The sequence below is a fragment of the Platalea leucorodia genome (genome assembly GCF_965183815.1).
Source record: "Platalea leucorodia genome assembly, chromosome: Z".
NCBI classification, from domain to species: Eukaryota; Metazoa; Chordata; class Aves; order Pelecaniformes; family Threskiornithidae; genus Platalea; species Platalea leucorodia.
In genome coordinates this window covers 42,141,379-42,166,595 of record NC_138858.1, presented here as the reverse complement: position 1 = coordinate 42,166,595, position 25,217 = coordinate 42,141,379, and the positions used below count along the sequence as shown (strand labels likewise).

The 25,217-nt window shown below is 35.8% G+C and overlaps 1 protein-coding gene across 6 annotated transcripts in view; it reads right to left on the bottom strand.

The window, feature by feature from the left end:
• VPS13A (vacuolar protein sorting 13 homolog A) overlaps positions 1 to 25,217 on the bottom strand; it is a 110,625-nt gene that overhangs the window by 66,063 nt on the left and 19,345 nt on the right. For 4 of the 6 annotated variants that reach the window (XM_082336642.1, XM_082336645.1, XM_082336644.1 and 1 more), the window contains exons 15-27: positions 24,142 to 24,277; positions 23,361 to 23,455; positions 22,405 to 22,547; positions 20,896 to 21,097; positions 20,692 to 20,806; positions 17,816 to 17,952; positions 14,397 to 14,529; positions 13,469 to 13,586; positions 8,362 to 8,500; positions 4,211 to 4,295; positions 2,322 to 2,494; positions 639 to 795; positions 184 to 263 (exon numbers count right to left, since the gene is read on the bottom strand). In XM_082336642.1, the coding sequence (XP_082192768.1) occupies positions 184 to 263; positions 639 to 795; positions 2,322 to 2,494; positions 4,211 to 4,295; positions 8,362 to 8,500; positions 13,469 to 13,586; positions 14,397 to 14,529; positions 17,816 to 17,952; positions 20,692 to 20,806; positions 20,896 to 21,097; positions 22,405 to 22,547; positions 23,361 to 23,455; positions 24,142 to 24,277 (1,713 nt within the window). The remainder of the gene's footprint in view (positions 1 to 183; positions 264 to 638; positions 796 to 2,321; positions 2,495 to 4,210; positions 4,296 to 8,361; positions 8,501 to 13,468; positions 13,587 to 14,396; positions 14,530 to 17,815; positions 17,953 to 20,691; positions 20,807 to 20,895; positions 21,098 to 22,404; positions 22,548 to 23,360; positions 23,456 to 24,141; positions 24,278 to 25,217) is intronic. The other 2 variants (XM_082336643.1, XM_082336646.1) reach the window with 2 other exon arrangements.

Here is a 25,217-nt window from a genome sequence, read left to right as displayed (position 1 = left end):
TCAAAAACCATCACAAGTTAAGATGTACAAGTTAATCTGTTTACGGAGCAGACAGACTTTGCACATGACACTCCATATGTTAAGGAATTAATAAGTAAGGAGAAACCTCCAACAATTGCTCAGTAATACTGTACCATTTATGACTGGCTTATAGTTCAGAAGCAAAGTCTGCTCTTTTCTCACCTTTATGTACTCCAGAGTTAGAAGATCATCTTCTACATTATCCAAAGTAGTAATTATGTAAACTGGCTTGTCATTATCATCTTAAAGAAACCAAAAGAATAAAAAAGAATATTTTTCTTTTAGAGAAAAAAAAATTGACGAGTTTTCTACAACTCTTTTAACCATCTATAGACTACAAACTAGGCTACTAGCTGTCATTACTATTTAATCACAAAACCTCTTCTGCAGACATAAAATAGTTAGATGTCTCTACTAAAATCATCAGCACTAGAACATATTTACCAAAGCATTACCAAGAGAATGAGCTCCTGAATTACTTTTCCCTTCCCCCCCTTCACATTTAATTTAGGAAGCAAATCTTTCTCAGTTGACAAAAGAAAGCCCTACAGGCTTTTTCAAGACAAATTCACAGTATTATCTGTGAATAATTTTTTGATCAGACTATAAATACTTACCCATATACTCTGGGCACAGCAGACAAACTTCACGAAGGAAAGCATTTGCAGTCATGTCAAATGTTCTTAATTTAAGTTCAGTGCCTAACCCTACAATATCAAGTTGCAGCACAGGTGTCTCAGCATTACCAGTAAGACGGCATAATTTAATTAAGACCTAAAAAACCCACAACCAAACAAAAAAACAGAAAAAAAAGGTAGGGGATTATCCACTTAGTTTTTATATAGGGTTATATATTTTATACATATATAATACATTAATGTGTATTGATCATTTAACTATATACAGCAAATGCCATGGAAAAAATAAACAGTTCAACAAACAAAATTGCTAGAATACTGTTTGCTGCTATTTTAACAAAAACTTCAAACATGCACACATGTAATATCAAAGTTAAAAATAAATTAGTTCATGTAAGTTTAAGAACAACTCTGTAAATCATTTAGTAACGTTCAACCCAGTGAAAACTAGATTTTCGGTCAGCATAAAGAGTTTACTGCTTTCACTGGAATTTCTTTGAACTCTCCTGGTAAGAGTTAGATTCACAAGCTGAATATCAGGCAAGAGGATTTCCTACTTTTTCACCCATGCTTGACAAAGATGTTAAATAAATACCTAGCTGAGCTGTTGTTATCTGTCTTTCACAACCAAAGCAAAACAAAGATATGTACTCTTTCCTTCCACATAATGCTCTCTACAAATAGGGGAAAGCAAAACCAAACCCAATAAGTCATGTTAAACTATAAAGCCAACAAACAGAGAGAAGGTGATTCTTAATACATTATCTATTGTATTTTTTTCTTACAGATTGCAAGATATTTTCCATTAGAGAATAATGTAACATACAGCATCTATCTTTAGACTCGTAGTTCTTAAACAAGTGCAAATGCACAAAACCCAGTGCATTTCAATTCTGTTTATGTATTTTCTGTAAGGTGTAGTATACAATAGTATATGTTGCAAGCTAGTTATGACGTGTTGAAGTCATTCTGTAAGCCCCACCCTAAAACAGGATTTGTAAAGTTAACTGAATTTGTATGATTTGTTTGTAAAGTTATACAGTGAGCAGCAGCAATAACACTGTCATAGCCATGACGGTCTAATGATAAAGTTAACAATAGTGGTAAGAGGCCATCTCTTTTACTAGACCAACCAATGCAGTTAGAAACAGTGTCTTGCATTTGGGTAAAATACTCTTTCCCACCCAGCCCCCGCGCCTGAAACAGCAAGAATAACACATAAACCACCACATTGTGAACATATTACAGATTTAGGTTTGAGGCCACAGAGTCTGGGAAAAACTGGAGCAGAAAGATAGGGTGCTTGTTACAAGATGGAACATTAATGAAGTTTTCCCAGTGACCACAGCAGTATCTGGAAAAAAAGATGTCAAAAGCTACATCTTAAGCCAAAACAAATACATAACGTGATTTTTGAGTGATAGTTAGGTAAAGGAAATTCAGTGATAAAATGAGTTGGGAAGTAAAGTGGATAAATCAAAGCATTTCAGTGACGACAAGGATGCAGAAGCACAACTGTGACTTGGAAAAAAATTCTACAGAATAGTTTCAGCAAGAAATGGGGAATCAATACTTCTGCATACATGGATTAATGAACACAACAAACAGGGAAAAATTATAGTTCAGATGTGCTTCAGAGAAATTAAAAAAAAGTAACTTTACCTCAGCTACTTCAAACCTTAGCTGGCATTCTGTCATATTTTTCAAAGATTCTTGTTTACGCAGTCTTTTTCGCCTTGTACTGCTAGCTCGCTTGAGGGAACCACATGAGGCTTCAAAAAATGGCATGTCTTCCACAGGACTGCTTAAAGCATCATAAAATTCTTCTTCTGATTCTAATGATTAATTCACAACAACATTATATATACATTTTAGCTAATATTTTGCAGTACTAGGACCTAGAGTTTTTATGTCCACATCTATAAAAACTTAAATGTACAAGTATGGGAAGATTACCTAGCTGATAATTAGCAACCAACAAAGCATGTTTCTATAATTATCTCCGCTCCTGCCTCCACAACTTTTCACCACACCTACAGCAGTTATAAATCAGTTTTCATCAACTAACTCCTTCATCAGCATTCTCTCACTATTGGCTGTGCAAAAGACAGCACAAACCGTGGCTCATCTTGCCTTTGGTGTGTACTAATAGCTTAATAATTCTTCTGCTGGTCTGCCTGCTGCTGACCTTACAGAAGGATTTGCCTCACTATCTTGGCACTACTTTGGATCTCTCCCTGCTAAGGATCTCCCGTTTCAGGAGAGACTCCTAAAGACTATCAAGCTTTTAATCCACCTGACATTATTACAGAAGTAGAACCAATACAAGTGGATTGCACCATCTTAAAAGGCTCTTTTCCTTCACCTAAAAAACATAAACAGTGAAGCTATAGGTAACTGTGGAAGCAGTATCCTCCTTCTGACAAAACTGTACAAAGGACATTAAGAGGTATTTTCTAAGGCTTAAAAGCACCCTTGAGTCTGGAGGATGAAGACATAAAAATAACACGAATCACTTAAAATGACTGCACAGCTGTATGTATAGTATAAATCAAAAACCAGACTTGATTCAATCTAAATCTAGTTATTACTTTCTCATATTAATTGTTGCCAGTGTTCACTCTCAGCTCACTGTAATTTTTAAGAATGGAAAGACACTTCCTCTCTACCTTTGGGTACTTAAAGAAACTCATACAAAAAATAGATGAAGATGCACAGATACATATTTCTATACATATTGTACACACACTGAATTTAAATTCATAAAGTAGGCATAAAAATTAACTTTGCTGATAATTTTGCTAGTGTTTGCAAACCACATACATCATTAACTTAAGAGAGGAGAAAAAGTATTGTTCTCTATTTTTCCAGTTGAGTGCTTTGGAATGACAAAGGTGATTGACACTGAAATAACATCGATATGTTTGATTATTTTTCAAATGTAACTACTAGATGGAACGTTACAATCTAGCTAAGCTGTTTGAACAGGAAGGCAGTATTACACATGACCAGCTTCACCACAGCCAATATTCTGTTTTATCGCATAGAAGCTGAAATGATGTTTGTTTATAACAACACAGTAGTTGCTAACAGTCATCATTTCAGTATTTTGTAATTTAAATAAATCCAGCTAAGTAGGAGAGAAATCGTTCACCAGAAGAAAATAATTAAAACCATCATCAGAGTACTAAGTACATACTGAAGCAAAAAATTACATACATGCTACTACAGATATTCTGCATAGAGAATTGTAGCAACATGTGCAAAGACAAAAATAAACATACCCATCCTACCAAAATTTTACTGCTTTGCCTTCAGAAAGATAACGGCAAGAACAAGCACACAGAATTTTACTGCTATGAGAAAAAACCCAAATATTTTGTACAGAGTGAATTATAATAAGCTGCACAGAATATAACACTAATCAATCTTCAAGACCTTGAAACAAAGCCACAAATGGTCACTTACTCCAAGAGAAACAAATTAATTCAATGAACTCAAAAACTTAACTTGTCCTGTTTATTAAATCAGACTAAAATAGATCGTATTACCTGACTCAGCAAACGAATGAAGATCCAAAACAGGAAACACACCTTGTGATAAATGTGGTGCTGAGAGCACAGGGGATATTGCAGCCTGAAACAGGAGATACCATAAAAGTTTTTGCTTGAATTCATTGGTCATGCTATTGCATGCACATATGCTGCATGGAAGTTTTACACCTTAAGGAAACTGGGTTTATTTTAAGTGCAAATCATTACAGATAAACACTTAATGTTACTAAAATTAAAAGCATGGGGAGAAATGAGGCCTTAATCAGGTAGAAGCATCAGGTACTGCACATTCATCTAGCTACAAAGATAATACATCAGGAAACACGGTGAACAGGTTCAAATATCCAACTTCACAGACCAAAAGATGGACAGAAACAGCACATCATATGAAAACTCAGAAAAGACAAGACCTAGTCTCTCACAGGACTACAGTATGGAAACTTCAGGGAATAGTAAAAGATTAACTGTTCTTTATAAAAATCACATGACACTAATGGCAGGTGGGAAAAAATGAAAAAAGAGCTAGAAAAACGACTAGAGCAGACAGGATTTTTTTCTAAATTTTATAGAATCACAGAATCCTTTAGGTTGGAAAAGACCTTTAAGATCATTGAGTCCAACTGTAAATGTAACACTGCCAAGTCCACCACTAAACCATGTCCCTAAGCACCACATCTACCCTTCTTTTAAGTACCTCCAGGGATGAGGACTCAACCACTTCCCTGGGCAGCCTGTTCCAATGCTTGACCACCTTCTCGGTGAAGAAGTTTTTCCTAATATCCAATCTATGCCTCCCCTGGTGCAACTTGAGGCCGTTTCCTCTTGTCCTATCACTTGTCACTTGGAAGAAGAGATTGACTGACACCCACCTCACTACAACCTCCTTTCAGGTAGTTGTAGAGGGCAATAAGGTCTCCCCTCAGCCTCCTCTTCTCCAGGCTAAACAACCCCAGCTCCCTCAGACACTCCTCATAAGACTTGTGCTCCAGACCCTTCACCAGCCTCGTTGCCCTTCTTTGGACACGCTCCAGCACCTCGATGTCCTTCTTGTAGTTCAGGGCCCAAAACTGAACACAGTACTCGAGGCGCGGCCTCCCCAGTGCCGAGTACAGGGGCACTATCACCTCCTTGGTCCTGCTGGCCACACTATTTCTGATACAAGCCACAAATGCTATTGGCCTTCTTGGTCACCTGAGCACACTGCTGGGTCATATTGAGCCGGCTGTTGACAAACACCCCCAGGTCCTTTTCTGCCAGACAGCTCTCCAGACACTCTTCCCCAAGCCTGTAGCATTGCATAGGGTTGTTGTGACCCAAGTGCAGCACCCAGCACTTAGCCTTTTTGAATCTCATTTCTTCACATATCTGGAAAAACAGATGCTAGTAGAGTCTTTCATTGTGAGATGCAGTTATGCACAACCCAGAGAAGTAACAGAAAATGTGCAAAATGTCACTGTTTTGCCACTAGAATGGACAAAAGGACAAGAATCCTCAGTCCATGTGGTATCATATATGACAGAATTAAATTCTCTTAATGAAGGTAACCAAATGGTTTATTCACCAAAGCTAGATTTCCCATCAAGCCTCAGAAAGTAGTCTCGGTGGTTTGAGTTTGTAAAGAATTCTCATCTGCATGTTCCACATGCATACTTAGTGTACATGTGCCTTGTAGAGAGTACTAAAGTAAGGTGAGACGTGTGCATTGTATGTGTTCCCATTCTTCTTGAGTGTCTTTGGCTCTGGACTGCACAGACGATAGTAGCTGGTTTTTGGGTTTGGGTTTTTTTTTTTTTCTCCCATTACTGCTGCTTTCAAAGCCCAGTCTCAGACAATTATTCAATAACTCACAGTATCTTACAGAAATCTAAATATTATGGTGACAAAGAAACATTCACCTTTGAACATTGTTTCCAAGGCTCCATTTTTCATCTCTTCACATTTCAACAGTCTCTATTCTCAGTCTCTAGCCTACATAATTTGACCTTACTGAATACATCCATGTCTATGAGTGATAGATACACCATGTCTCTAAGTGTCTTGTAACTGTGAAAAGTGTTTGATCTGTAACACTTCCACATTCTAAGAAGACAAGGAGAAGAAACTGTGAGACTTCACAGCACCAAATCATGAGAAATAAAGCCTTCCCCACTGAAGTGGCAGCCTTCTTGTACTAAAGTACAAGGAAGTGCAGGTGCAAAAACCTACAAGGATCTGTTCTGGAGAGTCTTCTGGTTTTGCAGCCCAAGAACAATTTCTCCACTAACTCAAAATGTAAAGAACAAAGTTCACACGCGGAGCTCTGAAAAAGGATTTCATGTCCTTTTCGGTTCAGAAGTGAAGCGATGGCAACAAAGCTCAGAAGAATTTCAGCTACAAGGATGAAAGCACGGGAGTATATCTGCCACCACCAGAGCAGCAAATTCACTCAAATTAACTGAATTGAATACCAGCAATTAGAGTCTGTCAAGCTCTGCAGTAGATGGAAGCTTGAGCAGACAGGCTTAACCATAGGTATTAATATGGAAGTTGCATATAACGCAAATACGTTCACACTGCCTCAACAGTCTTTCCTCACCTCATCTCTTATGTCACAAGTAATATACAGGTAATACTAAGCACATCAAAGTCACTGAAAATAGTTTAAATGTAATAGTTGAATTCTATAATTAAATTCAAGTACAGGCAATGTTATAAAGCACAGGATAATCATCTTATATGTGCACATTTTATTTATGTAAAACTAAAATCCCATCACTTACCCTTGAAGAAAGTTTGTCTGTGATTAGTTGCACAAAACAACAGAGACTAGGACAGCTTTTGGCTGGGGATACTATTAGTATATGAAGAGTGAAAGAGCAGGTCAGAACTAGCTAGAATTTTAATGTCACCACTGGCAGGACCCACATCTTGAAGGGAAACAATCTTCACTCTATATACACTTTAAATAGGTATGCATGCCTAGTTGTGTGCATTTACAGTTATTGAATATTATGCTAACATAACCCACAGAAAACACCACCAAAACTGCAATAACAGCCATCAGGAACAGAATAATTTTTATAAAGATGGAAAGACAATTATTAAGTAATCTTAAAAAAAAAACCAAACAAACAAACACACAAAGATGACCATTATTCCTTTAGAATCAAGTACACAAAAGATTAAATAACAGATAATTAGAAGTATTTACACATGACAGAAAAATGGATAGCCCAATTTTGTCTTTGACATTGAGATTTCACATATGTTCAAATGATAGGACTGCTTTAAAGATAGATAAAACATTACCAGATCATGCAGGCTAGAGTGATGTTAAAAATTAGCAATTTGGAGTTCATTTCCTAGTTTTGTGAAAACCAGCTCATATCAAAAGGTAAAACATACTTTTCAGGAATAATAACAAGAAAGTGGCAATTCTCTGTCCCAAAGAAAGCCTAAAACTGTGACCTGGACCACTTTCACTAAAGAAAGGGGGTGGGGAAGTAGGGAGAGAACTCACTCCACACTCCTACATCTTAGAAGTGCAAGGCAGAACTGCCACCCACTCAGCTATGCCATATAACTGAAGAAAGAAAAGCTGGGAAGAGCAGTGAAGTCAGCTGAAATGAAGCTGCCAGTTTTTCCAGGCAGGCACTGTTTAGCCAATATTAGCCACAGATAGTGGGTATTTTTGGTTTTGTTTTTGAAAGTTAAACTCCTGTCTGACTAACATTCACATAATACTTCAACTTTAAAAATTCCAAGGTCTCAAACTTTTCTTCGTTCAAGACCAAAACAGCTGAACCCAAACTCTGCAGCACTCTGATACGTGTATAAATTTGAAGGTACAATTAAACTAATCCCCAACAAAACTGATTATGTTTGTTAATCAAGATTAATATGAACTACAAAGTAATTCCCAGAATAGTAAAAGTTTGGGGTTTTTTATTTTAAATTCAACCACTGGACAACTATTTCATAATTATTGCCTAAAGATCACAATAAACTAACTAAATAACAAGCAAAATTTCTATAGCTAAGTTTTTCAAGAGGTACTAAGTAAATGCTTGTTCTCCAGTTTCTTGTGCTCCTTCCAAAACTGTAATGCTAATAGCAAGAAGGTATTTTTCTGATTATTATTAATGACTTTTTTTTTTTTTAAACCTTACCTCAGTTGCTTTTGGAGGAGAACTGGTAGCAGGAGCACTTTCTGGCTTAGGAATGCTATCAATTAGCTCCAAGATACTTGTCAGCTTCTGGTCTGATATTTGGATAGAAAGTAAAGGCAGCTGTCCAGACAGTTTGAACCTGTTTTGTAAACAAAGTTATCTTAAAACTATGTCATTCAAACTTTCTGTTAATTTTCTTCTGAAAAACACACAAGCCTTCCTGGTCAGAAAATCACTTATCTAACCATTGCATGTAAAAAAACCAACCAAACAAAAAATATCTCTCTATATATGTGACTTCTGTTGCACACAGAAGAGTTACTTAGCCAGCAAGTACCCAGTTATTAACGTAATTTGTATTTTCATTTGATACCATGTCTTGCAGATCAGGACCGCAAATAACGCTAATAACCGTTTCTGATTCGGCTGCATAAAGCCTATTTTCCTCACAATCAGAAATTGTTCCCTCTTGTTTGTATATTTAATTTAAATACTTGTAATAAATCACATAACTGAGCCTTTACACAGTATTTTACAGAAGAAGAGGTGGAGGATTTTTTTGCGTAAGAATATTTACAGCCCAAAACTTCAAGCAAAGTATACCAAATGCTTCCTAGAAGTTATATATTTTTAAGTTGCCTCTAGCACTAGTCTAGATATTTAACAAAGGAGTAAATGGCATGGCTATAAAGGACATAAAAGAATAAAATAACAGTCTTTAAAAATAAAAGCAGTAAAACATATTTTAAGCCTGCTTGAACAGACTTTGGCCAAAAAGAAGTAGAATCACTTCAAACGTAGACACTGACCTTTTAAAGACCTAAAATCCATCCCAGTTTCTCACAAAAGTGAGCAAAACAGAACTAAGGAGAAAACTGGCTCCAAGAACATTATTATGCTTTTATTACAACACCTAGTTAGAACAGATAAAGAGGACGGTTCAGTAAGCCAACTGTCTCAAGAATAGGCAGCAGCAGACGCTTAACACGTGGGGTGTAAGGAACAGGACCTGCTATTTCCTCCCAGTTTTGCTGTGCTTAACTCACAGCTCAGTCTTCAAAGGAACATAAAATATAATACATTGGAGAAGATGTGAGGACAAAAACCCCCAAATTTTCAATCACTCTCAGCTAACTTTGAGACTACAAGAGTAACTGGAAAAATAGCTCCTCATACCTGTGCAAGCCAAGCACAAAGTTGCACATGTTAAACTGTAACATCAAGTACCTAGTTTTCTACAGTTTATGAATGTCTTCAGATCCTTAAATTCTTCTTAAATTATCAACTACTTTTGACTTTTATTCTTCATTCCAGTACTATCAGAGAGAAATTTAGACCTTTTTTCTTTTTTTTTTTTTTTTTTCTTTTTTCTTCTTTTATTTTAATGGAGAGGGGCAGGATAAAAGCGTAGCTGCTGGGTCTGAAAGGACCTGTCCATCTACTGCTTGAATGCTCCAGTAATCTAGGACACTCAGCAATTCTCACTTCCATTGCACTTATACCTCCCTAGAAAAATTCATGTTTATTGTTAAAGACATTTTTGATGAATGTTTGTACAATGGACAGGCCATGCAGTTATATGGAAGGTACTTAGCAGATACAAGGCAGCTGACTGCAAATAATCCCAGGCTCACTACACTGCTCTTTTAACAAAAGCTTTTAAGGTTCAGAAAACATCTGGAAGTGGAATACAACTATTCTCAACCTGTAGAGACTGAGGCATGGAGGAGGTAAGTACTTCAATTCATGAGGAAATCTGTGCAGAAACTTCTTCCAAGTTCAGACTGGTTATATTTAGAGAGAAGGAAACGTTAAGGATGCCATTCTCAAAGCTGCAAATAAGTACATTCCTTCAAATGGGATTTTTTTTTTTTTTTTTTTTTTTAATGAACGCTATTATATGGAAGGATGCTCTTAATACTGGTATCCTAATACTGGCTTCATACACCTTCAAAAACCAGATGATAGACTCTCAGACACCTCCTTCAGAAAATGGGGGAATCATATCACAGGATAAAGCAAACATCAAAAAAAATCTTACACAGGATAGAAAACTACAGAATCGTATTAGTGCTTCCAAATGTGAAGTGACAGAAACTATAAGGAGCGCTGCATCCTATTCTCAGAAACGAAAGAAAGGCAGATAATGAGATCCAACCACAGAGTGAAAGCACATTTTGAGGGTCAGGAAACATGAACAGACGAAAATACAGGTTAACAGTCGAAAGCCGTTAATACAGTGGTCTTCAACAAACGAAAATTACATAAATTAGTATGCTCTTCAAGGCAGCAATATAGAAACTTGCCTTCCTAAACAAAGCCAGCACAAAGTCCTGGTGAATTCATTACTGTTTTTAAACAACAAAATCACAAGGAATTCAACTGAATTTGATGGTCACCTAAGGAAGTACAAACATCAAAGAATCCAAAATATATGGATACCCAATTAGCTGGTTTTTAGACAACTTAAAGTAAAATAGGTGCCCTCCAAACTAAAGAGACTCATTCATAAAATTCTACTACAGTAAATAAAGCAATTTTGATACTAGTTTTTGCTGTAGAACTAACATTTTCCACTCACCTTTTTCAACAGACTTATGCTGTTCTACAGCACCGTTCCAAATATTAATGAAAAAAAGTTCAGGAAAAATATAATGCTGGCTTTATATGCAAGCATACTTATAAAAATCGGAATATAAAGGAATAGCTACCTGTATACTAAAAATACATTCATATATGTGTAACTGATGTAAGCAATACTGATGCATAATACCCTATTCAACTATAATTACTAAAATTTACAGTTTAGGGGATTTTTGCTGACACAAAAGCTATCAGTTAATTTTTATCATTTGTGCACAATGTCATCTAGAGATCACACGGGCCTAAATATTTGTACATAAACACTCATTAACTGACCATTCTTAAAAACAAAAAGAGATTATGCAGTGACAATAAGAGATTTGGCATTTGAAGCTATGTTGATACTGATAGTATTGATGGGCTTGAGTAGTCAAAGCTAGAGATCAACAGAAAATAGAACATTTGTACTTTGAACTGATTTGGGAGACACATAACCAAATGTAAAAATTTATCATACGATCCTAACCAGATATATACTATACAGAAGTTTGTGGTTTTCAGACTTCAGAATTTTAAAGAGCTCAAAGCAAGAAGGAAGAGCCGCAAGCTCCTAAAGAAAAGGTCAGATCTCTACTATCAAGTAAAAAGCTGCTGTACCAGTCATTTCAAGACTGGTAGATGACTCTAGAGTATTATAATATCATCTGCAGAATACATCCTGGAAGCATTTGGAGACTGAACCAGGTACAAAATTAACAAGTTCAGCTGTTGTTGAGTCATGGTACTAACATGTTAGATTTGAAATGGTTACTTGCTCTTTGTGCAGGTTAAAGTATTAGTTATGATTAGTAACTTACAGTGGTATATGCTTATCTAGTACCAAACTGCTGTCCGTGGCATCCCTAACAGTTGTAGACAATACAAGCACTCAGAAAGAAGCAGAAGCTGATCTCCAAGAAATATTACTATCTTAGTGGAAGAAAAATTTGCCGATTTCTAGACAAAAGTAGAAACTACTTACTGTCAAGTAAGTGACTGCATGAGAATTCAGAATACAGAAGTAATATCCATTAGGGAAAAATTTCCCAACATCAGTCTAGACAGATAAACTGCCAAAAGGAGAAGCACACCTGGTAGCCAAGACAGACAGGTAGTACTACAATACTGCAACAGGTGTTCTCATTAAGAGCAGACACTCCTTAATCCAGGTTACACTAGCATAACTTGGAGAGATGTTAATTACAAACCTACATTAAAACAACATTCTGCTATATGACCACAGAAATGAAATCTCACTTTCCCTCCCTGGACTCGCTGACATAAAAAGGCAGCTTCCTCTGAGTTTTACTTCCCTTATCTCACCTTCTCCACCAAACAGGGAAGAAGTAAGGAGGGAAAGAACAAGACGTCTTGTAAAGTCAAGCAACAAAATTCAGAATCTGGCCTCCCAGCTTTCCAGAAGGTGGCACCATTATACCATGTAATCATTGATCTGCATTCACAATACACAGCACTGGTGAGGTACGTTATTTTTAGGGTTTTTTCTGACTAAGCAAATCCTAGATTCTTCGTAAATCTTTTTTTTTTTTTTCATAAACTGCCTCTTGATTTTGCTGATTGTACTAAATAATTTTCTGCAATAGCCTAGGTCTATTTTTATGCCATTAATTTTCTGAAGTGCCTAGCTAAAATCTGAATTTCCAACAGTATTAAGAATGAAATAAGCATATGCTAGCTTGTTGTAGCACTAGAATATGATTCTTATTAATGACTTACTAAACCAAATTACCTTGTAATGCATTAATGTGCTACTTTGCAAATACTTCAAAATTGGTCGGAATTTTTTAGGCAGTAATGTCCTTATCACACGTTACTGAAGATGCACTTCCCAAAATACATGCAAAGTTGATCTTTGTCACTTTGACTCAGTGATCTTTAACATCAACGTTTCATTATTAACGGTAATATACATTTTATTCTGATTGAGTACAATTTCCATAACCAATAGATTTTTTGCTAAATAAGCCTAAGTGCAAACTCAATTAAGAGCTGCATTAAGAGCTATTTCCCTGAGAAGTGATCTCTAATAGGTAAGCAAACAAGATGAATAACCTAAGTGAAAGAGAGGGAGTATGACAGCACATTGCTTTTCAGCATATTTTTGTGATGTTTATAATAGAAGCTTTGTAAGTTCAGATTTTTTGCTCCTCGGTATTTCCAGTGAGAACTGAAACGTAGCTATAAGAAAGAGCTAATTAGAATAGGTATTAATATCTTCAGTAAAGATCTTCAAATATACTATACGTACTTATTTTACAACAATATAACGTTCTATCACCTCTTCAATATTTGGCAGCTTCTTGGGTTTATTCTCTGTTTTTCTTGATGAAGGTATTTTACTTCCAAGATTCACACATGGGCAACGTAAAATAGCACACATGTAATTAGATCCTTGATCTTTTTCTTTATTTCCCCTAAAAAAAGTCATTTACCATAAAATTTCAAAACAGGAAAAAACACATACTTGGGCATTCTTGCATCTGTAACAACCAGAGCCCTGCTAAATTCCACTTTTACATCCAAGGGCTGCAAGATATGTTGAGATGAATGTTTCAGCTTCCGAGCCGCTTGCCAGTCCTCATCTAGAAGAGCAAAGAAAACCTATGCTTTAAACATTGAAAGAGATTCCTTCTCATTACATATATCACAGAATTAAAGTATCTGATATTAGTTAGTAAATATTGCTAAATATTCAGGTGACACGATCACTTTTACAACTCTATCAATACATGTATATTATACAAGATCCAAACTTCAGACATATAAGACTACTTAGTAATTTCTACCGTTCACATCTGAACAGCTACCTCATCCATGCTGCAGACTTCTAAGGGCCCAATTCTTAAGATGCATGGTACTGGGAGTTTAGGCCCTGGATTCCCCTCCGAAACTGGAGGGTTAAGAATTAAATGCTTAAGACTTCTCTAGTTCTGACTCCTTCTATATTGTTAGTTCCCAAACTACTAGTAAAAGTTTCCTTCAATAAGGGATTCTGATCCTTTCTTTACTCTCACAAAATGATCAAACCTACAACCACTCATGGATTCTGCTTTAAATTTGGAGGGAAGCAAGCAAAAGGCACTGAAGGAAAATACTATAAATAAATTAATTACACTCTTTTATTTATTATGTGACAAATCAAATGAGATGTCTTAAAAAAATAAGAGATTTATTGTAAGTTTATTTATTTAGAAAAACCTAAAGTTGGAATCTAAGGCCTAAATGTATGTTTTGGAAATTCATAACATGTTCATAGGACTGACTTTAGAACATGAGTTTAAAGAAGTATGTTCCAAAGATTCACCACTGCGTCAGTTAAAAATATAAAAGGCACCTCAACCACCAAAATATTTTTACTCACATAGAGAAAGATTACTTTCATGAATACTTACCATGTTTGCTGTACAGTAACTGTATACTGCTGAGCTGGATATCAAAACAGTCATAAGCTCTTGACATTATATCTTCAATAGAGGTTTGTCCTACTTTGAGTTCTGATAAATCAGAACGGCTTTTGCTTTTCATCTTAAAAACAGTCATAAAAAAGCATAAATCAATTTCAAAAATATTCAAAGCACTAATTCTACAAATACTCGATCCTACCATGACAAAAGATTAAATTTAAAGTTCTCATTGTAAGGGCACAGAGTCTTACAAATATCACAGCAGAGGAGATACCTAAAATTAGTAGCCTGTACCAGAATAAAAAATGGAGAGTATTAAACTCCATTTCTTCTTCAAGGAAAGAAATGAAATAATAATAATAAAAAACTAATTAAAATCTATGAAGTTTTATACAATACGTTTTGTATAAAATAATTTTCTTTAATAAGTGACCCATACCCCAAAGTATAAGGTCTCAAACCCTTTGTAACCAGTAGAATAACTGTTCAGTTTTTCTATATATAAAAATATATACTGCATTAATCACCTCAGAAACATGAAATCTGTTTTTGAAACCTGTTGAATTTAGTTGTAATGTTACCCTGTTACATATTAGTCAGAGTAAAAGGGAAAAGGGGGTTTGGACTGTTCATCGTCAATGTTCAATGTCTTTCCGTTAATATCAGTCAATATCCTTTTGACTCAGCTTTGGGATGCCCATACTTCTTTGGTATTTCACATTTGTATGTGCCCTCTCTGCTGTTCATCTCCAATGAAATGTGGCTGTCCTTATCCTTAAATGTCTAATAATTTTGGATCCATATCTGTTTCTGTGAGACCCAGATAGTATCCAAGATAAGGTTTGTAACCGTGAAACAGTGTCTAAGACATACCATTTCTTTTTCCAGTGCTACTGAACTATGACTACCTTTACATTAAAAATTACTTCCAGATTGAAAGTTCAGAATTACCAAATTAATATTGCCTGTGCAACCTTAATTAAGTCCACTTATGTATGTGCATTGAGATACAGTTTTAATTTTATACGCCATTTACCCCCTCGGGGCTTGACCTTCTCCAGTACATAACTGAGGGAAAGAAACTACTTGTTCTATATTAAACATACTCATTCAACGAATGAGCTGCATCTCACTTAAGCATATGTCACCCAAAGTGAATACAAAATCATTAATCATATCCTAAGAGGCATCTAACTTTTCTCTTTTGGTATTGCCCAATTCCTTCATCTTGCTTTCTAATTTCTATTAAAGGACAGGAACCAATCCAAGAGTCACATTCAATATGAAAATTACTCATCCATTTCAGAAAAACATCTCACAAACACATTTACTGAAGTCTGATTTGAAATGTATTCTTCTATGTATCATTCTGAGAGTAATTTCCTATGGGTGTAGTAGAGGTCGCTGTTCTATTCCCCCCCTCCATTCTATCTAGGAGGCTGTCTCAGGGACCCAACCAGTATACAGATTGATTATTGAACGCTACAAAACGCCTACAAATGCCCTGCATTCAGAAGAGCTGGTAAAATTATTAGTCATTGAAATAAGTGATCTGGTTGTAAAACCAAATTATTTTTAGTATCTACACAGCAATGTTTTTCACTAATTCCATTTTCTGAATCATCTGATATATTCAACAAGGCCAAGTGCAAGGTCAGCACCTGGATCAGGGCAACCCCCGGTATCAATACAGGCTGGGGGATGAAGAGATCGAGAGCAGCCCTGCAGAGAAGGACTTGGGGGTACTGGTGGATGAAAAGCTGGACATGAGCCCACAATGTGCGCTCACAGCCCAGAAAGCCAACCATATCCTGGGCTGACATCAAAGGAAGTGTGGCGAGCCGGACCCCCTCTACTCGGCTCTCATCAAGACCCCACCTGGAGTACTGCATCCAGCCCCGGGGTCCTCAGAAAAGAAAGAAATAGACCTGTTGGAGAGGGTCCAGAGGAGGGCCACAAAAATGATCAGAGGGATGGAACACCTCTCCTATGAGGAAAGGCTGAAAGAGCTGGGGTTGTTCAGCCTGAAGAAGGGAAGGCTGCAGGGACACCTTATTGTAGCCTTTCAGTACTTAAAGAGAGCTTCTAAGAAAGATGGAGAGAGATTTTTTTACCAGGGCCTGTAGTGACAGGAGAAGGGGCAATGGTTTTAAACTGAAAGAGGGTAGAAGTGTTCAAAGTCAGACTGGACAGGGCTCTGAGCAAGCTGATGTAGTTGAAGGTGTCCCTGCTCATTGCAGGGGGATTGGACTAGATGACCTTTAAAGGTCCTTTCCAACCCACAGAATTCTATGATTCTAACTGAAACCCACATGCTCAGAAAGTCAGTCTGTGGCAGAAACATAGATAACTTACTTCACTTTAGCAAGATTTTAAGCTTTGAAACAAATTCTTATTAAAAAAGCAGATAAGGCAATCTAAACAGATAGTAAGTCACAGTATCATTCTTATTCACAGTACAAGTAAAAAAAAAATTAAATTGCCTGTATACATGTAAGATCATTTGTCCTGAAAGAACACAAGTTCACCAATGACTAGAAGATCATTGAATGTTTTGGGATGGAAGGGACCTTTAAAGGTCATCTAGTCCATCCCCCCTGCAATTGGCAGGGACATCTTCAACTAGATCAGGTTGCTCAGAGCTCCATCTGGCTTTGAATGTTCCCAAGGATGGGGCACCTACCACCTCTCTGGGCAACCTGTTCCAGTGTTTCACCACCCTCATCGTGAAAAATTTTCTTCTTGTGTTTAGTCTAAATCTACCCTCCTTTAGTTTAAAACCATTACCCCTTGTCCCGTCGAGACTGCTAACTGCTTGCTAATTAAAAAGATTGCTAATAATATGTGGAAACAGTTTCTTCTATGATTTTATAGTGCTAAATTATAATTTAAAATATATCATTAAACTACCTTTTTGACATTTCCCTTGCATGAAGTATCCCAAACGTATCTCTAATTTTATCCAAATCATTTTATAAATTGCCAGTATGTTTACTTTTTTCATTTTAAAGTAAACTGAATGACCAAAAAATAATTGATAACAAGAATAATAGTAATATTAAAAATAAGAAGACCATTTAATCATGTAAGTAAATGTTTACTGCTTTATATTCTAAGGTAAAAAATTGTTAAGACATTTTACACACAACAGTTCAAAGCATCAACAGTGGTTTCATTCCAGGAAAGAATTATTTTCTGACAATTCTTTTGGGTTGAAAGAATCTACTGAGAAGAGTTCAATAATTTCTGCCTTGAATAGAAAGCAGTTTAAAATAAATACTTAATACACGAACTGCAAGAGGAACTTTTACTTAACCAGTACCACAAAACACAGACTAAGAAACTGGAAATCACATAAAAGCCAAACTATCATTTTCAGTAAGTTACTTCATTAGGTAAATACATACCTTAAGACTACCAAGATCCAGAAGTAGTAAATTTGATGTACGGTCATAGAATCCTTTTTGTGGAACAATGATGTACGAAGCCATGAGGTTAATTTTGAGGTCAAGAACTTTCTGTGTTTCAATAACATACAACAAACCTGAAAAACAATATAACGAGTAAATATAAAAAAAGTAATCCATACAGAAGCTATGGAATTAAAAGAAACTATAAAAAGAAATTCAAGTCTAACTTTAAAAGAGCTGTGAATGCTAGATAACTAAGTTTAATTGCAGGTACAGATGCTCTTCAGATTTCTTCTGAACCAGTAATTATAGGCAGTCTTTAAAGAAGCACCAAGCAGATGAAATGATGACAGCGAACAATGCTAATGGACAAGTAGAGACAGCAACAGGACACATGCAAATCCAAAGAAGTTTCATACTGAGCAGAGATGAAATGAGAACTGAAACGTGCAGTGCAACTTGGCAATTGCTGAGTTAACCCATTGTGCTCTGTATGATTCAGAAATTGAATTCTTCTAGAAATTCTCATTGGGAGTATCCAACTGCACTGGCCAAATTGCTAGTGTTGTTACTACTGAGATCCTGAAGTTTACACTGATTCTGCAGACAAGCATCTCCATCTTGATATGCTGAAGACCAGCAAATATAAGGTCTTACAAAAATTCTGTTTAAAAATCATGCAATTAGTTGGGAAATTCAGACTGTCAGAACATTTGAGATCAAATTCAGGTTTTTTGCTCATCTGAAGAGAAATGAATGATCTTGCTTCAAGTTAGCACTGAAAACTGCCTTAGGATGCAGCCACAACCCATTAAATATTTACCAGGTGCAACAAGCTGATGATCACAGAAGTGGAGATAATAAATTATGAAGATGACAACATGACATTGCAGCACACCCACACTGGTAAGAAAGCAATTAAAACTGCTCCCACATTATCAAAGGCATTATCCTGCCACAGGAGAGCTAGATTAGTTAATGAAGAACTGGATGGCAACCACATTTCAGGATTTGCAAGATAAAATAACTTGGATTAATAAAAAGATTAAGATTTTTTTCAGTTTTCAATGCCTAACTATTTGAGTGATGTAGAAAGTTCAAGAAAAGACTTTGTTTTTTCCTTCATTTGGGACAAGAACATAGTTGAGTCCATAAATTGAACTGTGGGAAACTTAAGTTTTTGTAATGTCTTTTAGTGGTGCTGAAAATCATAACTATTTTGGTGTAGCAAGTTCCTTCACTTCTGCAGTTCACAGTTCCCCAATATTTTCCAGCTATCTTCTACTACTGAAAAGTGTTAAGAATTCTTTCCTAAGAAGGACTGCAAGTCTGAACATATTAATTGCATTGATATGATTCAATTTTTTTTATTCTACCTCTGCGATTAGCATAGTCCCCTGCAACAGAATATTCTGCATATCAAATCTTCTTCCTCTGGTAATGTCATCTCAGGCAAGATTTTACAAGCAATGCACAGAATATTTTTAGGAATTTCCATCAGGCTTCTCATTTGTGAGTGGAACAAGCTTTCAGATTACTATGGGCAATTCAGCATTCTTGTGAAGGTAAGAGTCATTGGATATATCTCTAAAGTAATGCTATGCTTAAATTACAATAGACACATAGCATGATTTCATATTTCCACAAAAAAATGAATCATGATCAGAACCAGAGTATTCAGTGGTAATGAGCAGAGAAACAATTTAAGCAAATTTTTATCAAATTAATCACAGGAACGAACTGTGGTACCAATATATTCAGTATTGCTGGAGAACTTTCTGATAGAAAAAAGACAAGTTGATCCACCTGACTTTTCCTGGTTAATCTGACATTAGTCCTTAATTAAACAGTTCAGTCCAAGAAGAACGAATTAATAGAAATATAATTGATGTCCAATTTCATTCTTGATACTAGCTTGATAAAAGCAATCGATTAAATATACATTATGCTTGAGTTTTCTATAACTTCTTTCACTTATTATCACTGAGTATTCAGATTTTTTAAATGTACAATTGAAATATTAATAGGTTACAAATTTAAATTAGTTTAAAAAAATTCTTTTTTTTTTACCTTTTAAGAAAGATTTATATACGAAATCTCCCCTTAGCATCCTCTCCTATCCACAGTCAGACAGGACACTGCACTGGACACACCTCTGATCTAGAAAGCCTCAGACATCCTTACTGGAACAAGTTAATTCCACAAAACTCAATATTACTCTTAAAAGTATGCAGTATCTTCATTCATGTCTCAAAATATAACCTCTCTAGAGATAAAAATCTAGGATGAAATGAAAACTGGAGGAATGGCTTTAATGCTGAGTAACTGGAAGACAGATAAATATAGTTTATATGACTTGATCTGAGTCAATCCAGATCAAAATCAACAATCGAAGAAAGTGGAAAACACCTACGCAAAGGCAGATAGTGTCCTGAAAAGCAACAACTCTGGAAAGGATTTAGGGGTTTCATAGGAGGACCAACATCTCAGTATCAGTTTTTGAAGAGTATGAAACAATTAAGGCCATTTAGATAATCAGATGAACAGAACAGAAAAGTTGGAAGTAATAAACTGTTTTTACTCTGCACAGAGTATAACAGAATAAATACTATTTCAGTAGTATTTCACTACCTCAGGCTGTGGAGCATATTTTACAAAGAAAGCTGAAGTTGAAAAAGATACGGACATAAAACTATCCAATACCTGGAACAAATGCTTTGTAATGAGATTGAAGAATTCAGCTTATTTAGGTGTTGGATTAGAAAGCTATGACTTGGATCCATGCATCTCCATATGGAAGGATATAATATTTTCATACTCCTAGAATCTAAAATTTGTCTGAGTGAGCAATCAGAAGAGCATTCAGCACTTGCCTGTTGATGTTTTTTCACGGAACTCTTCAAGCTTCATCAGAGTTGCTGACGTCAATTGCTCTAAATGTACATCTTTCGGAGGCCTGAAGAAATCCACTAAGCTATTTATTGTCATCTGTTAAAATAAAGCGAAAATAATGCATGGCAAATTTACCATTAAGTACATTTTTTCAAGATTTATAACTTATTAAAATATTTACTTACTGCATCATATACTATTTCCAGTGGCTGTGATTCTATTCTAAGCCTCTGATCTGCTTTCTCATCCAAAGGATTAGTCTCAAACATTATGCTTAAAAGTGAGGTACTGTTGTCCGAATAGACCGTTCGAGAAGATAGGAGACAGGGTGTACGCTTTTCTCGGGACATGCCTGTAACTTCAAGTGAGGTAATTTTTGTTTCAAATCTGTAAAGAAAGGTAAACAGCATGTTCAGATGTAATATCCGTCTGGCTAGGTACAATTAGATGATACAAGTATATAGAATGACCTGAAAGAAAAAAAACAAAACAAAACAAAACTGAAAACCAAACCAAACAACAACGTATCTCTAACCTAACTCAGAGAAATAGATTAGTCTAAGGATATAACACATATATCCATGTGTTAACTGTTTTCTATGTAATTATCTTTTGTGTCTATTACCCATTCTTGAGTAAGTAAGAAAGGGGGTCCAAGTTATTCACTTCATACACTTTTCATGAGGACAGGTGTCAGGGCAGGGAAGAGATGTGCAAATAGAAATTCTGTAGTATGAGCTCAGGAATTAGATGGCACGGTTTACACTGGGGAACAGACACACAGCAGAGAGGGAAGGGTTCCAGTGCAGAGAAACAAAAGAAACACTACAAGAGGAGCACAAGATTAATAGCCTCATTACTCTGAGGAAGTATTTTTTAGGTGTTTTCAATACCCTGTCCACCTCTTTCACTGCTCTCAGCTGAACATCTTTATCTCCCAACACTCAAAGGAAAGTGTTTCACACTAAAAATATAATATTTTCTTCCCTTTTTCTCAGTATGATAGCATTATTAGGGCCATTTAGATGGACAGGGGAACAAACAGAAAAGCTGCAAGCAAAACTTAAAAAAAATTATGCATAAAACTCAGCAAGATCAACAGTATCTTAATATCGCACGTGGTTTATACTAATATGCCCCAACGTAGAGGGGACAAGGTTTAAAACAGGAAGGCTACCCAGAATTTTTAAGTCATTACATTTGAAATGAGAATAAAATATTTCACATCGCTGCTTTTCATCATCCACTGTGAGAGCACAAAACCAAGCCAAACTCATCAGTTACAGCTTTCTTCTGCAAATCTAAAAGCTCAACTGAAAACTCAAGAACTTTTCAGTCATGTTAAATGCCTACACACAAGCCGTTTGCTCAGATTAAGTTTCAAAAGGAGTAACAGTCACTTTTCAAAGCAAGAAACAAGTTAGTAACTCGATTGTTTGTACGTAACAATGATAAACTGAAAAAAAGACGAAAATCTGTATTGGCACAAAAAATGCTGAAGATGGAGAGAACTTAGTCATGGAAACAGTATACGTTCACTTTGTCCATCAGTTGCAGGATGATTCTGCTCCCAAACTGCACAAGAAACAACAGTGAAAAATGGAAGTCAAACATCACAACAGAGCCTTAAAATGCCTATTAGCCATCGTCAACATTTCATGAGAAGCGAAAACAGTTTGATAGAGAAAGTTCACCTTATTGCTTGTGCACCTGGTCGTTGGGTAAATACTGTACTCAAGTCAGTTAATGCAAATTCTACCAGCTCAGGAGTTTGCTTGTTTTCTCGTATTGATATAGACATGCTTAATAACTTCACAGATAACTTCATGGCTTCATACTAGATATGCAGGAAAAACAACAACAGTGGATTACAAAATACTTTAGTATACATTTCGATACAGTTTATGAAGGGATGAAAACCACAAATATTAGTTTGATACTTTTTTCTATTGCTATAAATAGCTTATATCATAGCTGGTGTAAAAGTCATTCCCAAATAGTTATTACGAAGAGGCAGGGTTAGAGTAAGAGTAGACTATGCTTACAAACATGTGTCTTTGATGTCTACACCGCATTTTGAGATAAAGGGCCTCTGACATACAGCTGGAAGGCAGTCCATTGCACCGTGCATTGCATCTCACATAAAGATGACTTATCAGACTATTTCTGAACGGTTCAAAAATGTTGCTCTTCCCCACTACAGTCCTTCAATCACCTCTTTCCTTATATACTCACCTACTCTACCTCATCTACTATCATTCATATTTAAGATTCCAGTGAATCACTTAGTGACATTTCTTTAAAAAAAAGTTTCTGAATATTCTAAGAGGAAATACGAAGCATTTCATAACTTAAACAACAATACACCACTTATATGATTTTATCCTAGCTTGAGCTAACAAAATTTCATTCTGGACTTTTTCAGAATACCCAAAGTAAGCTCTATAACCACTCTCCTGAAACTACATCTAAGGATGCTCTGTTCTGCACAAAGCCAGCATGCAGTAACTTAATTAAGAAGTCTCAGAACAGTATTCAAATACAGAGACAGAGCTTCAAGTAATTTTAAAAGTGAATTCCTATCATGTTTAGATTTTTATTAGTAGATAAAGCTACCAATTGTTTGGTATCATACTTGGTTATGACTTACTGATTTTGGAAGGGTTGGATCCACCGCTGTTTCACTGTATCCAATTGCTGCATAAAGTTTAGCCTTCTCTTCAGGTGTCATCAGCTCTTCAAGACCTGTCACATTGCAAGACATTAGTTAAACTCGATATAGGTATATGAAAAATGCAAACACTGGTATATACTTTCCAGTGCTTGGTAGCTCTATAACATACAGTAGACATTGTCAACGTTGTCCTGACCCAGTAAAAGCAAAAACCCTGAGGTTTAAAGCAAAGTCTTGAGTCTCTTAAAGCATGCTTTAAAATGCAGTTATACTTTTATTCTGACCTACTCTATTCCCTAGCTTGTTAACAACAGAAGCAACCTTTTTGATTTACTTTCCTGTTCCACAACCTTTACTAGGTGCCCTGTACTTCAGTGAATCAAACTCTAATACACTGCATGAAGTAGCCAAATTATAAAATGAATGGAAGTAGATTTGTTTAGACTTCATTAACTGTTACTGTTTTCTAGCACTTTCTTCAAATCCCCATACACAGTACACCATGCACACATGCGAAAACTGTGGCAGGAGAAAGCTCAAATTGAAGACAGTTCAGAAAGACCTATGGAAGTAACTGTAAGATACCTCTGTAACATGCAATTAACAACTTCATGAGAAAAAAAAAAGGCTAAGAGATAATGTAAATGTCAATAATCTGATAGCCCAAATATTAAACAAATCCAAAATGCCATTACTAGGGACCTATTATTCTAAGTCATTTTTAAGAATAGAAAAAAATACCAATAAATGAACATACTTGAACCCTTTACTTCTTGTTTCTGTTCACCCTTTTTTTCACCTGACCAGCTCCATATCCAACTAAACCAGCCACCAGAATTTTCATCATCTTGTTTTACTCCTGGTCTGTAGATTTTTAATCCAGCCTTAGTTGCCTGAAATTTAAAAAATACTCAAACAAGTCATTTTCTTCATGCTTTCTTCGTTTTCCTAAGAAAAATATAGACCCAAGACATGCTCTAACACATCAAAACATCATTAAACAACCACTGAAAAGGCAACACGTTATTTTTTAGTTTTAATTCTAATAACTTTTTCAAGTACACAGAGCATCTCCAGACCAATTCTCACTTGCATAAAATTAACCACCTTTATGAACAAAAAGGGCAAGCAAAAGGTAGCTGATTTTAAGTCAATAAATGTTTCTTACATAGCAGATTTTCTCTCTAGCTCTCACCACCAAAAAAAAAAAAAAAAAATTTCCACATTACATAGCATTCTACATTACAACAATGCACTTACAAGGAATCGTTAAAAATATATATATAAGCAATTAAACAGCCAGCACAGGCCAAATTTTAAATGATCCCTATGTTCTTAATCTCAAGATAGATGTCCAAAGCAGTAATAATAAAAAAAATAAAAAAAAAAAACCACACAAACAAAAAAAACAACCCAAAACACCATTGCTCTTGTAGTAGAACATTCACTCTAAGAAATATAGAAAACTATTGCTGGATCTGATACATATAGTTATAACAGTAAGGAAGGCCTCCCTTCTCCCACACTCACTATTTCAACTACGGGATATCCTGTCTGATGCCAGTGATGATTCCAATACTAGGTCCTCACAGAAAGTGCAAATGACATACAGGCTTGACCACTGAAAGTTTGGCATAAGGGACGGCAATGACCATCAAGCGGTCTAAGAGACAGAGTTCTCAAAACTGTAGTGGACCACACAAACTCATTGTTTTTCTTCATGACTAATATAACCTGAAAAGATGTAAACACTTGCAGACAAGCCCTGAATTTAGAGATGCTCTAGTGAATGTGATAACCAAAGTGAGTGAGACAGGGATCCCTTCTCAGCAC